This window comes from Pygocentrus nattereri, chromosome 16 (genome assembly GCF_015220715.1).
Source record: "Pygocentrus nattereri isolate fPygNat1 chromosome 16, fPygNat1.pri, whole genome shotgun sequence".
Lineage (NCBI taxonomy): Eukaryota > Metazoa > Chordata > Actinopteri > Characiformes > Serrasalmidae > Pygocentrus > Pygocentrus nattereri.
Window position 1 is genome coordinate 10,065,302 of NC_051226.1, and position 20,828 is coordinate 10,086,129.

The window sequence follows — 20,828 nt, forward strand, 5'->3', positions numbered from 1 at the left end:
TGTCACTGATTCTGTTCATAACTTTTATGGACAGAATTTCTCGGAATAGCCAATTGTCGGAGGGTGTTCAGTATGGTGGCCTCAGGATTTCACGTCTGCTTTTTGTGGATGATGTGGTCCTGTTGGCGTCATCAGGCCGGGACCTCCATCACTCTCTGGACCAGTTTGCAGCCAAGTGTGAAGCGGCTGGGATGAAAATCAGCACCCCTAAATCTGAGACTATGCTCCTCAGTCAGAAAAGGGTGGAATGCTCTGTCCAGGTCAGGAGTAAATTCTTGCCCCAAGTGGAAGAGTTTAAACATGTCAGGATTTTGTTCACGAGTGAAGGAAGGATGGGGCGAGAGATTGACAGGCGGATTGGTGCGGTATCTGCAGTAATGCAGACCCTATACTTGTCCGTCATGGTGAAGACCATCAAGCTATCAATTTACCGGTCAATCTACATTCCGACTCTCACCTACGGTCATGAGCTTTGGGTAGTGACCGAAAGAATGAGATGGCGGATACAAGCGGTCGAAATGAGCTTTCTCCGCAGGGTCGCTGGGCTCTCCCTTAGATATTTGGGAGAGGCTCGGAGTAGAGCTGCTGCTCCTCCATGTTGAGAGAAGCCAGTTGAGGTGGTTTGGGCATCTGGTAAGGATGGCAACTGGACACCTCCCTAGGGAGGTGTTCCTGACATGTATGATGGGAAGGAGACCGCAGGGAAGACCCAGGAAACATTGGAGGGATTATATCTCTTGACTATCTTGGGAACGCTTAGTATCCCTCCGGAAGAGCTGGAGGAGGTGGCAGGGGAGAGGGAGGCCTGGGCCTCTTTGCTTAGGTTGCTGCCCCCACGACCCGGACTCGGATAAGCAGATGACGATGGATGGATGGATAGAACAAAAAAAGTTTTATTTGGGAACCATTTTGCTTCTCAACACCTTTTAAAAAATACATTTTAGGCCAAAACTATAGCTGGAAATTATTGTCCCATGCATTAGACAGCATAATTGTGACCATTTCACGTAATAACTTTCTGTATTTTCTGTATATGATGTCTGTTCCTATCATCAGCACTGTGAAAGATTCTGACTCTTCTTTGAAATGGAGAATTTTATGTCAAACCTCTCAATGATTGTTTCCATCTAAATTCAATTATGCAGAAATCCATCAGCATATTTCTGTAAAATATATTACAGAAAATTTTAATTATATTAGGAATGTTTTCCCTTCTTCTGTAAAGAATAGGTACCCATTTTGGGGATGTAATGTTAGAAGTAATGTTATGACAGTGACAGAATATTAAAGCCTGTTTGAAGCCTGTTGTATTTCAGCATTTTTATGATACTATGCATGCTTAATGATACATATTTAGTGTCCCTGGAACTACAAAACATCTAGAAGAAGAATGAGAACCAACTCCACAGGTGTACAGCAGAAACATCTGTGCTCAACAACAGAATAACACATTTAGAAGAGGATCTGAACAGTGCTGAAGGACGTAAAGAGGTGCTGAGTTTTCTGAAGAAACGTCCAAACTATGAGCAGAAACTGTGTTCTCAGTTTCCATTAGCCTGTGTGAAGACTGTCTGCCCTATAGTGAGAACAGACAAAGAAAGACATAGATAAGCAGAGAGAGAAAGAGAGAGAGAGAGAAAGAAAGACTGCGCGAGTGAGTATCAGAGTGAATGAGACAGTGTGGCTGTGCAGCTGGGTGGAGAGTGCAGGCAGCTTTTGCAAATGTGTTCCTTTCACACACTGACAGCGAAGCAGGAGGAGAGGGGCATATGCTGCCCCCCCACCACGTTCTGGCACTGTGATGCATTTCAGCATTTCACAGCCACTGAGAGGAGGCCAGGTGAAACATTGCCAGCCTGCTAGGACAGTCCTCCGAGCCAAAAGCCCTGTAGGACCCCCACTGTGAAGGGTCTGGCTTCCCAAAGGCTTTCACAGCACAAAGATGGCTGGAAGACGGTGCACTGCCAGGATCACTTTGTACACTCTGTAAAAGTTAAGATGAGCTCAACACTGCAAAGCATTTGGGAAACAGTGATGCTGAGACCTACACTGGAATTACAGGAAATCTGTGCTTACATCTTTACCTACAGAAGTAAACGGGATTAAATGACAATTTTCATCTAGAACAATTTGCAGACTGACCACAAGCTTATCTTCCACATTCAAATTCATCTAAGGGTTTAAATTCCTACAGTAATCAGACACTAAAACATAAACCATTCTGATGATGTACTAAGGACACTGTTAGCCATCCATTAGCAGTTCACCAGGGGTAACCATATTAAATACCATGTGTAGCTAACTATTTCACAGGCTTAGCTCAACCGTATTAAACACCATGTGTAGCTAACTATTTCACAGGCTTATCTAAACTGTATTAAACACCATGTGTAGCTAACTATTTCACAGGCTTATCTAAACTGTATTAATACCATTAACAATATGCTATTTCACAGGCTTAGCATAGCCATATTACCTAGGTAACATTAGCCAGATGGCTGTCAAATTGCCTTTGGTTCATTTTCTCTTCACTTAGCTTTTGCTAGGTGAAAATACTGTAATTTAGCAGCCTGCCAAAAGATGTTCAGAGAAAGCTGTTGGTGAATTAATGGTGATCCTGGTAAGGTCTAAGAAAGGTCCAAGATATTTCCAAGTTTATAGTTTATAAGCATCATAGTCTGACTTTAAAATATGAAATTTCACTTTGATGATGCTCTTAAGTTCATCCACGTGTGAGTTTTGTGTCATCTCTTCCTCTGTGCCGACCTCCAGGCTTTTACCTTTCATAAAGCGGTCATCACACATGGTACTACTGGAAAGTTCACAAAATATCACAAATGCTTCATAAGCATGTCAGTGATCCAGGTCTGTGTATCTCAAGGAGTCCATCAGCCTGGGCTACAGGTTAAGGTTAGGATGAATATGACCTTCATCAAACCGTGTCAAACTGTGTTGTTATACATCAGTTCCACGCCAATGAAATGTTACATCAAGTTGAATTAAGCCAGTTAATTAAGTAGTTGTACACAGTAATTATGTTAATGTAACACATTTCATTAATGTGGAGCCAATGTACACATTTGAATCAAGTAAATTTAAAGTAATGTTTAAGCAACACTTTTTCAATGTAGCAGCCTCAGTTCGACTACTATTGAAACACTGTTGTGCATGTACACTGTTATTGTCCTAAACTATCCTGAAATTTTTAAATAAATAAATTAGACTGTCTTCTTTGTTTTGCGTATTTTCACAACATAATTGTTACTCAACCTCAACTAAGTTCACTTAACACAATTTACATGTGATGCATATAAGGGAATTTGCATTGCATACTGCATTGTCATGTTTCCATTGTTTTCACTGGATTATACAAAGGATATGACACAAAAGGTTATCAATCATAGAGGTTCCTCCTTCACCTGCACTCACTTATAAACTCAGAAACCAGCCAACTGCTGGTTAGACAGCACAGCACAACACTGATGCAGTGGTCATATGCTTTCTTCATTATTTAGTCCAGTATCCTCTGAGGCCCTTACCAATTTGAGGCCCTTACCAATTTGAGGTCCTGGGCTCGGTCATAAGGAACCCTATGCATTAACAGTATCAATTTTATATTGAAGCTGTCAGATCAGCAGTGGTCCTTTGGTCTGACACTGTGCGATGGTGAAAGGGGTAGAAGAAGCCTGGAAAAAAAACGCACATGGCAACAGGTGGACTACAGTCTGTAATTGTATACTGCTACAGTGGACTTAATTGTATACTGCTACAGTGGTCCAAACCTCTGCATACAGTGATATATATATCTCCTAATCTAACGTTAGATTTTTTAAAATTAACTTTACTAATTTAATTAGATTTTTGATTTTTTCATTTTATGATTCTCTTTTAAATTTATTCTTTTAATCATGTTTTAACTATGTTTTAATGTTATTTTAAATGAAGTTTCTCTATTCTCATTTCTCCTTTTTTCAACAACTTTATTTTCTGACTTTTAATTTTCTCGTTTGTAAAGCACTTTGAAAGAATCTGAAAGGTGCTACAAAAATAAACTTGCCTTACCTTACCTATAAGGTAGGTGGAGCTCATAAAATGACCAGTGAGTGGATGGAGAGAATATATTTCAACGATAAAAGTAGGTGCATACTTTGACGAGGTGTAAGGTACCCAAAATGTTTTGTACAAATTCAGTATTCATACCAAAACATACAGGATCTGAGTTTTATCACTGGTAGAGACAGTCAGTGCCCCTGCAGATTTCTGGAGTTAGACAAGCAGAACAGAACATGTCAAGTGTTCTGAGCTGTGGTGTAGTACACACACACTAAAGCCTTGGAGATTAAAACACAATCTGTATTCTACAAAGCCTGTATGGAGGAGGGGGGCTGAGGGGTTTAGTACATGAGGGTCTGTGTTTGCTCATGTAATGTGATGTGTGTATATGTTGGTTCCGAAAGCTACTCACACTATACAGGATATCAGTCCATCCTTCCATGGTGATGCACTGGAAGACAGTGAGGACGGCGAACAGGATGTTGTCGAAGTTAGTGATACCGAAGTTTGGTCCTTTCCAGTATTCTCTGCACACTGTGCCATTGGGACAGAGTCTAGAAGGAGGCTCAGTCCCACAAGGGTAATCTGCTGCCTGCTCTCCTATACACATCCACACCAACCACACAGAGGGGACAGAAAATAAACAGAGTTACACAGTCAATAATTGAATAACTCTATTTAAGGATCTTTTGCAGGTTCTAAGCACAAAGCAGAAGCTATAGAATGTTCTCATTTAGTTTGTTTGTTCTTTTCTATAGTTTTAAAGCAAACCATCAGGGATTGCTATCAGGGAAGCTCAAACACTCCAACTAAACCTAACTGATGTTTGCCTTTGGAACCGGCTGCAATGAAAGAACACATATGTAGGCGAGGCATGGACAGGACCATTATCTCCTTACATTTACTACGAATTTTTCTACTTTTATTTTTATAATAAAAATAACACTACATTAATTCAAAACTCTGTGATTCCCAATGTGCATCACAACATTTAGCAGTTGGTCAGAGTTTTTTAAGTACTGATGATCTCCATGATAATGTCCAGAAGCATATGACAATGTGATGCAATTTATCACAATAACAATAAATAGTCATTTTTCAATCTATAACCACTAAAAAACTATTATGATGGGGTTGACTGAAGGCATGATGCACAAACACATACACAAACACAGACATGTATACACACACATATACACAAACACACACAGGAGTGCAGCGCCTGCTGATGCTGCTGATTGAATAGTGGTGGTGGCTGCAGCTGGGTGCATGTTAACAGCTCAACCTCTGAACACCAGGAGCATCATTATAACACAGACTAATTACACACACACACACACACACACACACACACACACACACACACACACACACACACACACACAGGCTCACTGAAATAACTCTCAAACACACAGACAGTACATTAACAACCTGTCACACCTTTTTCTTAATCTTTCTCTCTCTCTCTCTCTCTCTCTCTCTCTCTCTCTCTCTCACACACACACACACACACACACACACACACACACACACAAATATGGTAGATAAATCTTAGTGGGAGAGAGAAACAGAGACTGATAGAGAAAGAGAAAAAATCAGAGAGAGAGAAAGAAAGATGAAGATAAAGAGAAGGGAAGGGGAGGGAGAGAGAGAGACAGAGAGAGAGAGAGAGAGACAGAGAGAGAGAGAGAGAGAGAGAGAGAGAGAGAGAGAGAGAGAGAGAGAGAGAGAGAAGGGGAAGAGAGAGATCGAGAGAGGGAGAGAGAGATGAAGATAAAGAGAAGGGAAGTTCAGAGAGAGATTGAGAGAGAGAGCGAGACTTTTTAACAAGTCTTCAGCTGCCCCTGAGAAGAAGACTGCAGAGGGTTGTGGGTAAATATCAGCAAGCAGACAGAGAAAGAATGAGTGAGAGACATTTGCATGAACAGAGAGATGAACTCCACAGTCCTACAGACAATAAAAACACTGAGCTCTATGAGTAAATTCTGCAACTCCCAGGCGTGGCCATGTGTAAAAATACCACTTGAAAATCTCATGTGTCTGTATACAGAGTTAAAAGTATGTTCAATTTTGTTAAACGTATGCTGAGCAGCTAAAAACAGCAACAGCAGCTTAATGTGAAGCCTGGATTTTGTACTTAAAGTTTAAAGTGATGGTTCACCACACATACATACATACATACATACATACATACATACATAATCAGTTATGTGTGTCAAAACTGTAATTAATAATGGAAGTGAAATTATTAACAAATCATTAAGCAAACAAATATCCAGGTTTAAGTGTTTATGTGGAGATTTGCTAGTTCTTCCTTGGCAATTGGCTTAAAGACAGAAAACTCATTTGGGATTAATATTCTTTGAATGGTAGCAAAATATAATAACATTAAGAGGTGTAATTACCACAGGCTAAGCATGATGATGTCTTATTTCCCATGATAAAATTCAGATTGAAAGTTAACAAGCTTGTAAACTGTTTAATATCACTCTTCAGAGTGAATGTGTTAACATTTTCACAGGCATGTGTTTCATTAATCTACAGCTGATTAATGTCAGATTTCATCTTCTGGCCACAGCCAGGATGGAGGAATTTAAAATCCCAGCATGATCACTTTTGGGGATGTGGGGCTACCTCTGAGTAGCACTCAGTCTGAAACCTGTATGTCATTTAGGGAAAGAAGACAGCTGTGTAAATTTTACTGTTTTTACTGTTTTAAGACAGTGGAGTGATGCAGCGTTAGAGGAGTGGTGGAGAAATCAGACTGACCTGTCTCTTTGAAGCAGGTATTGTGGAACTTGCCCATGTAGAACTCCATTCCAATAATGGCAAACATGACGATGGCAAAGAAGAGGAGCAGGCCGATCTGCAGCAAAGGAACCATGGCCTTCATTATGGACTTCAACACAACCTGTAGACCTGAGAGAGAGGGATAGCGGGAGAGAGCGGGAGAGAGCGAGAGAGAGCGAGAGAGAGCGAGAGAGAGCGAGAGAGAGCGAGAGAGAAATACAGAGCACGAAAGAAACATAAAAATAGAGCAAGTGAGTATCAGAGAGAGACACAATGACAAAAAAGAGGGAGAGAAACAGCAAGGGAGTAAAAAAAAAAAAAGAATGACAGAGCAAAAAAGGCACAAAGGGGGAGAGAGAGAGAGGGAGAGGGAGAGAGAGAGAGAGAGAGAGAGAGAGAGAGAGAGAGAGAGAGAGAGAGAGGAAAATACAGAGCACGAAAGAATCATAAAAATAGAGCAAGTGAGTATCAGAGAGAGACACAATGACAAAAAAGAGTCTTCAGCTGCCCCGAGAAGGAGACTGGACTGCAGGAGGTTGTGGGTATTATATGTGAGTCATATAATAGAAAGTTATACAGTTTTGTTTTTAGTTATGATAAGCTCGCTGCTGTCCTCGGCACACTTACTGGGAATTCCTGATACCAGCTTGAGAGGTCTCAGCACTCGGACGGCCCGCAGTGTCCTCAGGTCAAAGTCTGAGCCCACCGTGGCCAAAATCCTGCAGAACACACATATACACAACCATGTATTTCACAGGGAACATACCAGTGTTAGCTCAGACATTTACTGACCGTTAGACCACCAGTCACCAGGTCTTGAAATAGACCTGAGAAAGACATGACACATCAGATCTCTCTCATATCCAAGAGAGTCTTAAGAGTAATAAGCAGCATTCTTTATTCATACTGATATTGTGTGTTATTGTTTTGCCATCCAGTGTCAACCACAGGAGGATGGGTTACCATTTTGATTCCTCTCAAGGTGTCTTTCCATTGCTTTTAGGGAGTTTGACTTTGCCTACCTGCGTAAAATGATCAAACTTCAAGTCACTCTGGACAAGTGTACAAATTTTACAATTCAGGCTTACAGAAAGGTAAAGACTGTGTTTGGAGTCTTGCCCAAGGACAAGCATAGGGTGAACCCCAGTCTACAGTGCAGGCAGTGGTATTACCCACTACACCACACCAGCTATGTTACACTATACCAACTACACTACTTCTATACTATTGTAGTACTACAGCAGTAGTAGTAGTAGTAATAGCAGTTGTATTAGTACAGGCGGTGATACAAATTTTACTAGTGATAATAATAGTAATACGAATAATTATAGTGATAGTCATAGTATGAGTAGTAATAGTAGTATTGCTGTCAGTGATAATAGTAGAGAGTAATAATAGGTGTAGTAATTATTGCATAATTGTATAAATGTAATAAGCAACACTGATGTTTATATTGTGTGCTAGACTTTTTTATAAAAATGATTGATGATTCTTCTTTGGTTTGTGGAGATGAAGCTGAGTGTGATTTACTGTTTTTGCAATTATCATGGTAGTCACGGTATGGTTAAATCTATATAACTGTACACCACAGGGTATTCAGTTTTGTAAAGGGGAACCTCCTACCCCTAACACACATGCTCAGGGGCTGTAACTAGCACATGTTCTGTCTTCTAGGGAGAACATTATGAAGGTGTGTTTTTTGTAAATGTTTGTTGCTACCGCTACCGCTACCACCACCACCACCACCACTACCACTACCACTAATCATAATAAAACACAAAAATACTTCAGTACATCAAGATGGTTTTGAGTGGAATATTTTGCAATATAAAATGTGAGCTCACATCACTCACTCCTACTGTGCGTCTCTGCGTGTGTGGGTGTTCTGGGAAAATTAGCATAATCTTATCTAATCCCATCACAGTGCGTGTGCTGGGATGACAGTGATTAGATGTTGCCAGGGAGATGTGGAGGGCTAGTACATAAGTCTGGATGTGTGGAATTCCCCTCCGGACCTGTGGACTGGAACCAGCATGTGTGTGTTCCTGAAGGCCTGACTGCATCACTTTCCTCAGCCTCTAGCAAAGAACTATACAATACATGCCTGAAGGTCTTCTCTCCTCCCTTACCAAACAGCTGATCCAGGCTAAAATTATACTGCAATTGTGAACAACCTAACAGAAATGAGAGAAAAAGTTTAGCATAAAGGAAAGAGAGAATGAGAGATAAGCCAGTCCATAGTCTGCATTAGTCAATTAAACTCAAATGACTTCAGCTGACTATTGTCAAAAGCTTTCACTGCTCTCACTAATGCAGCATGCGTGGTGTAAAGACAGCTTCTGCTGCTCGCTGAGGGAACTACAAGTCCTGCTCCCAAGCCCTCGGCTCAGAGACAGAGAACAGATGAGTGAAACGGAAGGAGGGGAGGAGAAGTGAGAGAATCAGGGAGCGGTGAAGACAAAGGAAGAGGAGGGTAAAAGAAATGATGGAGAGGTGCAGACAGGATAAAGAGGAATGTGTGCAAAAAGATGAGAGGAATAAAAGTGCTGGATGAGAAAAGGAGTGAGGGGCTACGAGAACAAAGACAGAGTCATAACAGCAGGTGGAGGAGGTAGAGGACAAAGGAGGGGGGGGGCATGGGATGAGGAGAGGACAGGGCTGTAAGTGTTCCATTAAAAATGTAGTCAAGTTAAGGATTATTAATTATGAATTTTTCTTCTCTTAAAATGTAATTATGAATATAATTATGTTTTTTTTTTTCGATACCATCTGCTAAAGCCTCCTAGCTCCCCTTGGCATTCATATCACTCTACTGACATTATTGTTTGTTATTTCTAACATGTAGCTCATTAAAATGAAAAGGCGGGGGTGGGGGGGGGGGGGTGGAAAGCGCAGATTCTAAACTTTCAGTTGGGACCACCAACTGAATTGTGTCAGTGATGGTTGAAGTTCTGTGGTGGCTGAGATACACCAAAAGTGAATATACCTCCAATGTACATCCCAGTAAAGAAATCGGATTAATAAATAAACCAAAATCATAAACAAAAATGAAATCATGTGTTTTCTTTGAGCCCTTTCAAAACAGCAATCCTGGATCTGCTACTGCGCACCAGCTCATAAATGGAAGAGGAAACACTTCATGATGATTTCCATTTAATGAAAGGTTACTGGTCTGAGTATAGTCTTGTTTTTGTGAGAAAAAAACAAAACCTTTTTGCCATGTTTTTTTTTCTGCCATGCCAAAAAAAAAATATGCAGACTTGATCTCGTTAATGAACATAACATTTTTATAAGTTTTTATATATATTATTATGTTAATTATGTAATGTGACTCAAATATACAGCAAAATGACAATATTTTGTAAGGGATAAAGATGTTCTGGCTGTGCAGAAATGCCCCAGAAAAATGTGACAGAGCGGTCACTACACCCTCCTCCCCCCATACTCCCTACCTACCCCCATCAGCATCCACATACTGAGAAACACAGAACAAGAACAGAGAAAGAGCCTCTATCTCCTGTTGAAATCCTCCTGAATATACAGAAAGGCCCTCTGCTGGTGAAAACTGGGGGTACACTTTTGATAACCTGGCAACACGGCAAGTTCATTCACACTATCCAGAGCCAGTTCATGATGAGACAAACTTTCTGAACCTGAAACAGTTATTCGCTATCAAGATCATCATTAAGAGTGAACTCCTAATTAACTTCTAGAGCCCAGCACATTGTTTGTGAGCCCAGAGCTCTCAGAGAGACTTAACATCACACAACAGAGACATAACTCATTACAGACTCTCCGAGAGTTTACTGTGTGGTTATATTAGCAGTGTTGTTGAGTATCCCTCGGAGAGTAAGGCGGCAGTGAGAACACACTTTTATGATTCTAAATGATCCTGTTGAGGCAGCAGCTGCCACAGCGAGAGAGAAGAGCACTTTTTAATATCCTCCTTATCGACAGCATCGTACATCTCTGCAGGAGGCCACTGGCTTTGGCCACAGGAAATATAGCTGAGGATGATATCTGCCATTGCTCAAAACACACACTGCATACACACACTGCATACACACGCAAATAGACGAGAAGCCTCACTGCCCATAGCTAGACATCCTCCATCAATTACAGTCATGACAAATTACACAGACATCCAGATTAAAGGCCTCAGTAGCTTGTTATATGATTCACTCTGTAGCTTTTGTTAAGCTAAACTATCGCATATATAACATGAGATGCCTCTTGTACATTCTGCTTAATTCTCTTTAATCTTCCTTGAACTGAATTCTGTTGAAAAAAGATTCTCATCTTTCAGTCAATATACTGATGCTACAGAAGAACCACTTTTGGTTCCATAAAAACCTTTCAAAAGATGGTATTTTAGAAAATATTTGTAAACGAGACAGAGTATGCGTGAAGAGCCTTTTAAAAGAACCTCTACACCTCTACAGCATGTCAAACTGGGGACTGCAGTGATTAGCATTTACCCTCATCTGATATTCCAAATTCAGTTCATGAAGGCCTTATTAGTTAGCAGATTAGCTGAATCAGGTGTGTTTAATGAGGTGCTGAAGTCTGCAGTGTTTTTGCCCACGTTGACTGGAGCCTGACACATGCTCCCCATGAAGTAAAAGACTTCAACGCGAAGTGGTTGAGCTATCCTTGGGTTGTAGAAGTGTTAATAAGACTTTGGGCCATGCAAAGGAATAAATGTTTACACTGTCAAAAAAGTTTGTTAACGCCTGCCCTGTTTCCAAACCAGGTCCTTTAGAGAACCAAAAGTCTTTTTATTAAGCAACTGTTGTGGCACATTTTTGGAAGAGTTCAATATGTACTCAAAAGAAGAAGAGGAGATATTTTATTATGAGTCAAATTTGATAAAAGTACGTTTTGAAGAACAAACACAGGCGAACTACATTTTTAGCATTATTTTTGTCAATTTGAGACATCAGACGAAGTAGAAAAAAAAGATTCAAAGCTTTACAGAATGGAAATGCAAGTCATTATGTGTCTATGTAAATTAGCAATTAAATTCCATATAAAGATCTTATGAAAATCAAGCCTACAGCCAAGCTACAGTAATAACTCTACTTCTAAAGCCCTATTCCAGCTGGAATGGTTTTACCAGAGGAGGTTCGGTAATGTAATTTGTGAGGGCTTTGACTGGCCAATTCATACAGGATAAAGTATCTGTAAAATCTATAGTTGCCTAAATATTACGGGAAAGTAATGTCACAAAACAGACAGACACAGTGTTAATGACAGTACGTCACAGAGGTCTTCTGACAGGAAACTAAATAGATGTCTATAATGTCAACGATGTCTATGACACTAAGCTGAGTGTCTATTCACTCACAGACAGATGTGCAGGAATGGAGAGTGAGTGGAGAGAAGCTGATCATTTCCTCCTGCGTCGTGGTGAAGAGCTCATAACTGCACAGCCACTCCAGCAAATGAACTGCTACAAGTAACCTGCAGCAAGTGCTACTCACTCTCTGTCTTCCGCTGGCTGTGGGAATAAGTTGAGCTATTTACAGATTATATTATGTGGAATGGCCACTAGGGGGCATGCAGGATTCTGCCTGTGATTCTGCTATCAGTTGAACTCTGAGACTGCTGGCTTGCTGTGGGTGAAACTGTGGCTGTGTTGAGCTGCTAGTGAGCAATGTGGAGCGAAAAGGGAAGGGAGGAGTAAAAACAATTCACAGCTCTCCACAAAAGACTGTATCAAGAAAAAGCACACGCCTGTAGCTTCTTTGATAGAAAAAAAAAACAAAAAAAACACCAAAACACTTACACACATATTGACTTGCTTGTTCACCTACAAGTGGTTTCTGGTTTTGTAAATCATTCACATTTCCACTAAAATATATTCCATCAGCAGCCACATTTACATACAGCCTAATAATCCATTAATAATCTGACTAATAGCTCAATTGGAATAGAATACGTCCATGTAAACACCTTAATCAGAACAGAATTGTCATGATTGGCCCCTCCCAGTCCTGTCCATGTGTTCGTGTAGTGTTTTGGTTTAGGCCATTGTTTTTGTTTTGGTTTAGTCCAGCCCCTTGTTTGGTTACTCCACCCCTGATTGTCTGCACCTGTGTTTCCACCTGTCTCTCGTTTACGCTCATGTATTTAAGCCCTGTGTTTTCCCCTATATGGTTGCTGGTCTTTGTTTGAAGTGTTTGATATTGTTTGGTGTTTGTTTCTTCCGGCCTCCATTGTTTGTTGATCCTCTTTTCATTTTGCCATGTCTGTCCCTCCTTCTCTCTGTGTTGGCTCTTTGACCCTGGATTTGCCCATAATAAAAGTCACTTATCTCAGCGTGTGCGTCCGCCTCCTCGCTCCACGTCACAAGAGTAGACTGATTGATGCCATTTGGCATACAGTTTCTATCAAGGTGGGTAATCCAGTAGATAATTAATTAAATACAAGAATAATAAATCACAAACACCTGTATCTGGTTACATTACCAATCGGAAAGTTTATGTATGTCCTGCACATGTGCGTCACGTCATGTCCATCATGTGTCTCAGAACACGATGTCTTCCTCTCACCCTTCTTTAATAAGTACATGTGAAGTATGTTTTCCTGACTGACCTCATTTTAAAGTAATTACAAACACAAGCACTGCTCACTGCTGCTTGTCTCACGCTGACTGGACTCGCATGATGCTCATTGTTAAGGTAACGTCTACACTGAGTAGAGCTCTGCGCATGTGTGTAATTTTGGATTATTTGTAGTGAGCATGTAAGCAGAGATTTTCCATCACATTGTTCAGGAGATTGAGCATATAAACACCTCAGGCTTAATCTAGAATCGGAATCTGTTCAATCGGACTGGCAAAAATCTTTGCATGTAACGTAGCCAGTGCTACTGACGAAAAAATGCATAGTAGGGGTTAGGCAGGTTTTTCACACTCGCATCTCCTTTAGAAGTTCTTCAAAGAACCATCCATTGAAAAATTTTTCTACAGCGCCAGTCCTCATAACTTCTTTTGGCGCCTTCACATTTAAGTGTGCACAGTAAAATTACAGCAAATGTAAATGAATATTGTTTATATTCTAAATCCTGACATCATTATTCTCAACTGAGTAAATGCATTCAGCAGAAGAAGGAAAAAAGACAGACAGAGAGAAAAAGAGCGAAAGAGAGAGGAGGAAAGGTAGTGAGAGAAGTCTCGGCCTCAGTAGGGAGTGCTGTTAGGTAATTACTGTTGCACCAGCCGCACTGTGCTGGAATTGAGGTTTTCACACATCCCAGTAAGAGACTGTGCTCTCTCAGGAGTGTCCAGCATCACACAGTGGCTGTCAGTCAGCCCGGTGGGACGCACTCTCCTCAGCCATGTGGCGCTAGCAAATAGCACACGCAATCAAAGCAGCTAAACAGGAGTCGGCAAGCCGCTCTGTGATGCAACTGCTGGATTTCTTTGGTCCATAACAAGCCTTACATTGCCATTCTCACTGCAGCTGCAATACACTCTTAAAGGAGTGGTTTGGCAAATAAATCAGATCTATAGAATTTTCCACTTATAAACACCACGTCAATAGTCACCCAAAACCTACAACATGATCTATATGATTGAGATCATAATCTACTACAATTTTATGATCTTGTTGGTGTAGTGGCAGAGATAGATAATCTAGGTCCAGAAAGTAGATGCTGCAGGACTGAGCAAACTAGAGCAGTTCATAGAGAAAAGAGAACAGGCAAGAACAAGAGTTGGAACAAAACCCTGGGGAGGGTTTTAACTTTCCTTGATTACCCACCTCTACCTAACGGATACAGAACAACAAATTCCCTGCACTAATAGTGTCTGTGATGTCCTGATACCCTTTAACATGAAACTAACAGGGGCAAAAATAAAGTGTGAGGGGTGGCAAGTAGCCTAGTATTAAGAGATGTGAACCAGTGGTCAGACGGTTGTGAGTTTAAATCCCAGGATTGAGTATTCCTGGTTGATTAAGAGCAGGGAACCAGCAACTTGAACATTGTTGGTTTAAATCCCTGGCACCCCCACGTACACAGTGCCTTAGGTGGCGCTACGCTGCTCATGGCCCGGACAAAGTCTGGCAGCAAAATGACCAATTTCTTTTGCAAAACATATCAGTAAATTAACATATAACTTAAACAGGCCTACTGTTTATGTGTCACATTTTACACATACTACAAATCTCTAATTAGAAAAGGAGACATAACTCGGCATCAGCGTGGGTTGGATGGATGGTCTGTTGTATGTCACGCATTGCTATTTTTACATGAAAAACTTTACATGATAATATTCCGAAGGTTACAGTAAAACATCTGCTTGTTACATGGGTAAATAAATGTTCACATGTCCATGCATGCCATCGATTCTCACAGCAAATATTGCTTACAAGAGCCGTAGCTTAGAGAGGGTCTGTCACTGTGGCCACAGGGAACAGAATAAAGCCAAGTTCACATTCAACACCAACAATAACAATTCCCTTCCCCCTTCCTATCCTGAAAGGGAAAAAAAACAAAAAAAAAAAAAAAACAACCCAATCTCAATTGCAATTTATTCCTGTAATGAGGGTAAATTGGTCCCCTCCTAGAGCTCTTCTTCTGGCCATTACAGCTAGTTCAATTGCTAAAGCTATCTGGCATGTCTCTTTATTTAATGCTGTGGCTGGGCGTTTCTCCATCTACACTAAGCGCTGATGCTGGCTGTGCTCCAGCTCACTGTAGATGAGGTGCAGAGTTCACCACTTCACTGTCTGGGTAAGGAGAACCATAGAGGCACATGACCCACCAAGCAGGGGAGGAGCTCCCACAATGCCCACGAAGAGCAGCCTAATGGAGTCATCCTGCCTGCCACAAGCCATCAGTATCATACACACACACACACACACACACACATACACACACAGCACTGAAAACGCTCATACACATTCCCACTACAGAAATAACACCAATTGAACACAACCATCAGCCAATCACAGCACTGATTACCCACACTCACATCAACACTCACTCTGTATCCTACACTCTTAAAAATAAAGATTTCACTGGAACAATCTCACACAGGACCCATTTTACTTGCCCAAAGAACTCTTTAAAAGAACCATCTTTGTAAATGATGCGAAAATGTGTGAAGAACGTTCCTTTCAAAGAAGTTCTACATAATGTACAGGTTCTATATCATTCCCTGCATAAACACACTGTACATCCAAGCCAAGAATCATTTAGGAGCACTTATTTTCAAAGGGCCCATATCCTAATTTATTTATTAATTTTTCTCATGTTCACTTATGACTTAGTAGTTTTGTTTACCAAAAACACTTGTAATTTATTTTTATACAACCATTTTCTGGCCTTTCTGTATTCCTTCGAATTAAATAGGCTGTTTTTGTAACTGCATCCTAAAGTCCCAGGTAAACTAGTTTAATACTAACAATCCAAAAATGTCTGAAATGAAACAAAACCAAAATATAGCAAAATACAGCCTAAAAAAAAAGCACACCTATGAGAGAACTGTCTAGGTGTGGTCCTAATTTTTTGATTAGCATTGTTGACTGACTCCCAGCTGAGACAACCACTGGACAGACAGATGGATGGACAAACAAAAGGACAGACAGATGAATGACAAATAGCAGGCAGTTAAATGTGCTAACCTGATAAATTAGTTATGCTGCCAAGTTAGCTTGCTTGTTAGATTCTCTGATAGTTTTTCTATGATGTACAAAGAGAAACTGTAGGGGACACAGTTTTGTTAAAGCTGTGTAGGTGGGATAAGTCACATTAGACTTGCGATTGGTGTGGGCACTGATTACGCAAGCAAGAGCTACTAAAGGTGAGAACTGCCCAGTTTACATCGAAAAGGAGAATTTGGGTGAAACATGCTGGCAATCTACATTGGCATTTGATTCACAGGACATACTTTGTATGCATTTATTTTGTGCCCACATGAGCCAGATTAAACTGCTGACAAAGAAAATATGGATTTAAGTTTGGGCCTTTAAATACTGATGTATGTAAATGATCTGATCCGAGTGACTGCCTGTATTGTGCCTTAGTGAAATAAGCACATATTTACAGGTATACCTGTAAATAGAACCTCTAGGTAAGCTATTTTAGTAGGATTTTTTGACAGCTTTTTGATTGAATATTCCCGTTCCACCGTAAATGGTGCAGCAGTTGTGAGTAGCCGAAACAAATGTTAGCAAATAGGACCAAGCAATACTGACCTGTTGGTCCTGTGAAACAGAAAAAAAAGTTACTCAGCTGTCAAGCAGAAAAATATAGAAACCTGCTCATATCATGCCTTTCACCCCTCCATGATGCTGAAGTCAGATGGCTTTTCGCAAGCTGCTTCTTCAAATCTTCCCATTCCACCTTAAATGGAGCAGCAGTTTAGAATGCAAGTTAACTGCTGCACCACTTAAAGTGGAGTGGAAAAGCTGAACAAGAAGCTGGTGAATGTCCTGAGAAATGTCCTCAGAAAATGTTACCAGCCTTAAAATAATTACAACCCCAATTCCAATGAAGTTGGGACGTTGTGTAAAACAAAAATAAACAGAATATGATGATTTGCATATCCTTTTCAACCTATATTCAATTGAATACACTACAAAGACAAGATATTTAATGTTCAAACCGATAAACTTTATTATTTTTTGCAAATAATCACTCATTTTGAATTTGATGCCTGCAACACATTCCAAAGAAGCTGGGACAGGGGCAACAAAAAACTGGGAAAGTTGAGGAATGCTCAAAAAAGACCTGTTTGGAACATTCCACAAGTGAACAGGTTAATTGGAAACAGGTGAGTGTCATGATTAGGTATAAAGGGAGCATCCCTGAAAGGCTCAGTCGTTCACAAGCAAGGATGGGGCGAGGTTCACCACTTAGTGAACAACTGCATGAGCAAATAGTCCAACATTTTGATGTGATGTGATGCTCCCTTTATCCCCAATCATGACACTCACCTATTTCCAATTAACCTGTTCACCTGTGGAATGTTCCAAACAGGTGTTTTTAGAGCATTCCTCAACTTTCCCAGTCTTTTGTTGCCCCTGTCCCAACTTCTTTGGAACGTGTTGCAGGCATCAAATTCAAAATGAGTAAATATTTGCAAAAAAGTTTATCCATTTGAACATTAAATATCTTGTCTTTGTAGTGTATTCAATTGAATATAGGTTCAAAAGGATTTGCAAATAATCGTATTCTGTTTTTATTTATGTTTTACACAACATCCCAACTTCACTGGAATAGGGGTTGTACCACAGAGTGTGATAGAGAAAACCTTATTCATTCTGGCCACAGAGAAATCGAGCTTAGACCCAGAGTTCCTAATACGGGCATAATGGCATGGCCTCAACTACAAACTGACAACACAAAACAGTGATCTATGGGTCAGATTTGCACCATTGGCAGTATAATTGGGTGAGTGGCATGAAAGTTCAGTGAATGTTTACATACTACATAGACCTTTTTTAAAATATATTAGTTTATTTGAAAAAAGTGAGGAAAATTTGCTTTTCCATTATATGAGCTTCTTAAAAGTGCTGATGTACTAACAGGAGCAAAATGTACAGAAAAGCATCCGAAAGAATCCTCCAACGATTTCTCTTCAGCAGCAAGTGATTTTTACAGAATGAGCACTTGTATGTTGTGGTGCTTTCTAAGCAAACATGTTTTATTGCATTGTAAATGCTTGGTGGCAGAGGAGGCCTCGGCAGCAGGGTACACACTGTTCTTTAAAGAGCCAGTGAGCGACTGTCAGCAGCTTCAGAGTTGACTGGAGCTCAAATCTCCTGTGTGCAGTCACTTCCCTCAATTAAAGTAGCAGGCTAAGAGAGCGTTTTATTCCTAACCTGCCGTCTCTCTGTCTCTCTCTCTGTCTGTCTCTCTCTGTCTCTCTCTCTCTCTCTCTCTCTCTCTCTCTCTCTCTCTCTCTCTCTCTCTCTCTCTCTCTCTCTCTCTCTCTCTCTCTCTCTCTCTCTCTCTCTCTCTCTCTCTCTCTCTCTCTCTCTCTCTCTCTCTCTCTCTCTCTCTCTCTCTCTCTCTCTCTCTCTCTAAAATGCTCAGAATTACTGCCCGGCCCTTAATGCGTCCCCAGATGATCTTACACTAATAGCACAGTGTAAAAACACAGCAAGGAAACTGAGTCATCTGCATTTTTGTCTCCATCGTGACTAGCCACTAGCCCCCATTAGTCACCTCCACACACGAGTGGAAATGGCAACAAAGGAGAACAAACATGGCTTCCAGCAAGGGAATAAACCTAATCTAGTGAATTAGTTGGGCTGGGTCAGATATCCTCCCTTTTAAGGCAATCATTGGCCCCTTTCCTCAATTTCATTTCCTCAATATCATTTCCTAAATCAATCCATTACCCTTGTAAATAATGGAGTGTGGTGCTCTGACTGCCAAGACACACAGGTCTAATCCAATTTGGCTACACCTTTTAGATATTGTAAAGCAGTTAAATAGCCAGACATGAACCTGACTAAAAACTTGTTGGGGGTGTTGTTCCATGTTGTTGTAGTGCAAGCAGTGCATAAAACCAAGTGTCCCATTGCCCTTAGATGCTGATATTCCATAGACACTGATATTCCCGCATTCCTGTTGGTGTAGGTTCTTGGCGGTTTCCTCCCTTTCAATTCAAGGAGTGCTTGTATCTCTCTATTGTGGAAAAAGTTTAGCCTGCTTAACATGAGCGAGTGAGTGATATATAATGCCAGATTCAAAGGTTCCCCACACCTACAAATTTTTTGCAGCAGGAGCAGCACCACAGTCAAGCTGTTTTGCTTTCCAAATAGGGTATTTTGCATGAATGTTATGAATGTTTATACTTTATTATTAATTTTACTTAAATTACATTTGATTTTATTAAGTAATGAATTTCAATTTTTGTTTAGTTTTTTAATAATTTGCTTATAGTGCGTTTCATCTGTGAACATTGCCATTTTTAACATACCAAATCTGTAAAGTACAAGCGATCTCAATTCTAAGCCATAATAAAATGCAGCCCTAGTCAGACCTTTCTTCATATACCCAGAGCTAGGTTGTGGTGGACTATGTTGATGACGTTTTGCACCCTTAGCCCCCTGTGACTGATTTTCAGAGTGGTGGCATCAAGCCATGGCCTTTGGGAGGGCACCGGGGCATCAGTACTTTATTACAGGCCCCAGCGATCAGGCAGCCTGCAAACGCACACTGCAAATTAAAAAGATTTGCAGAGCGTGTCTGAGGAAAAGCGTTTACCTGCTGCTTAGCACATGCCTGAGCTACTTTGCCACTAAGAAACACACACACACATAGCTAGCTAGGGCAGTATACAGAAAATGCACCAAAAATATATTGCATTTGGAACTGACACTGGGTGTGATTAGTCTACACTGCTACACAGCTGTTTCACTGAGATAGAGGCATAACAGTGACACATGAAATTATATTTTTTTTGGTTCGTAACCACAGCCATTGAAAACTATAATTGTTAATTACATGCTGTCTTTACAAATTAACAATTTTTACATGTGTGTCTGAATGTTCCACAACAGCAAGAATACCGAAGCACATGGTAGCATGCATGAAATTCTATTTGAGATTACCCAACCACTTGAGATGTTTTGGAGTCCAAGTCCAGGTTGGACTCTCTGCAGCACTAGAGAGAATCAAGAATTTACAAGAGAATTTTAGTCTTATTAGCTGCAGTTTAGTCTCATTGGCCTGCATTTATCAAGCATCCCAGAGTAAGAGCGCTCATCAAGTCATGGAATTTTATTCAGTGTTAAATAAAGCTGATCCTAGATTAGTATTATTCCTGTAAGACGTTTGCCATTATTAGTGAACCTTACTAAAAAAAAAAAAACTGTCAAGTTTGACGCCACTTTGAGTAACAAGGTTTTCATTTGAGAAATGATTTCAGTCTGAGGGGAAAGACCGATGCAGTATCTGCAGGAAATTCTGTGTTTAACTCTCTAGGGTCAGGGTCACAGACAGATTTTAACTGGCCCCCGGCT

At 40.5% G+C, this 20,828-nt stretch overlaps 1 protein-coding gene across 18 annotated transcripts in view; it reads right to left on the reverse strand.

Annotated features, from left to right (window-relative positions):
• The window catches only part of cacna1bb (calcium channel, voltage-dependent, N type, alpha 1B subunit, b), a 227,883-nt gene that overhangs the window by 137,647 nt on the left and 69,408 nt on the right, over positions 1–20,828 (reverse strand). For all 18 annotated transcript variants that reach the window (XM_037545905.1, XM_037545894.1, XM_037545898.1 and 15 more), the window contains exons 4-6: positions 7,471–7,562; positions 6,823–6,972; positions 4,466–4,653 (exon numbers count right to left, since the gene is read on the reverse strand). In XM_037545905.1, coding sequence (XP_037401802.1) covers positions 4,466–4,653; positions 6,823–6,972; positions 7,471–7,562 — 430 coding nt within the window. The remainder of the gene's footprint in view (positions 1–4,465; positions 4,654–6,822; positions 6,973–7,470; positions 7,563–20,828) is intronic.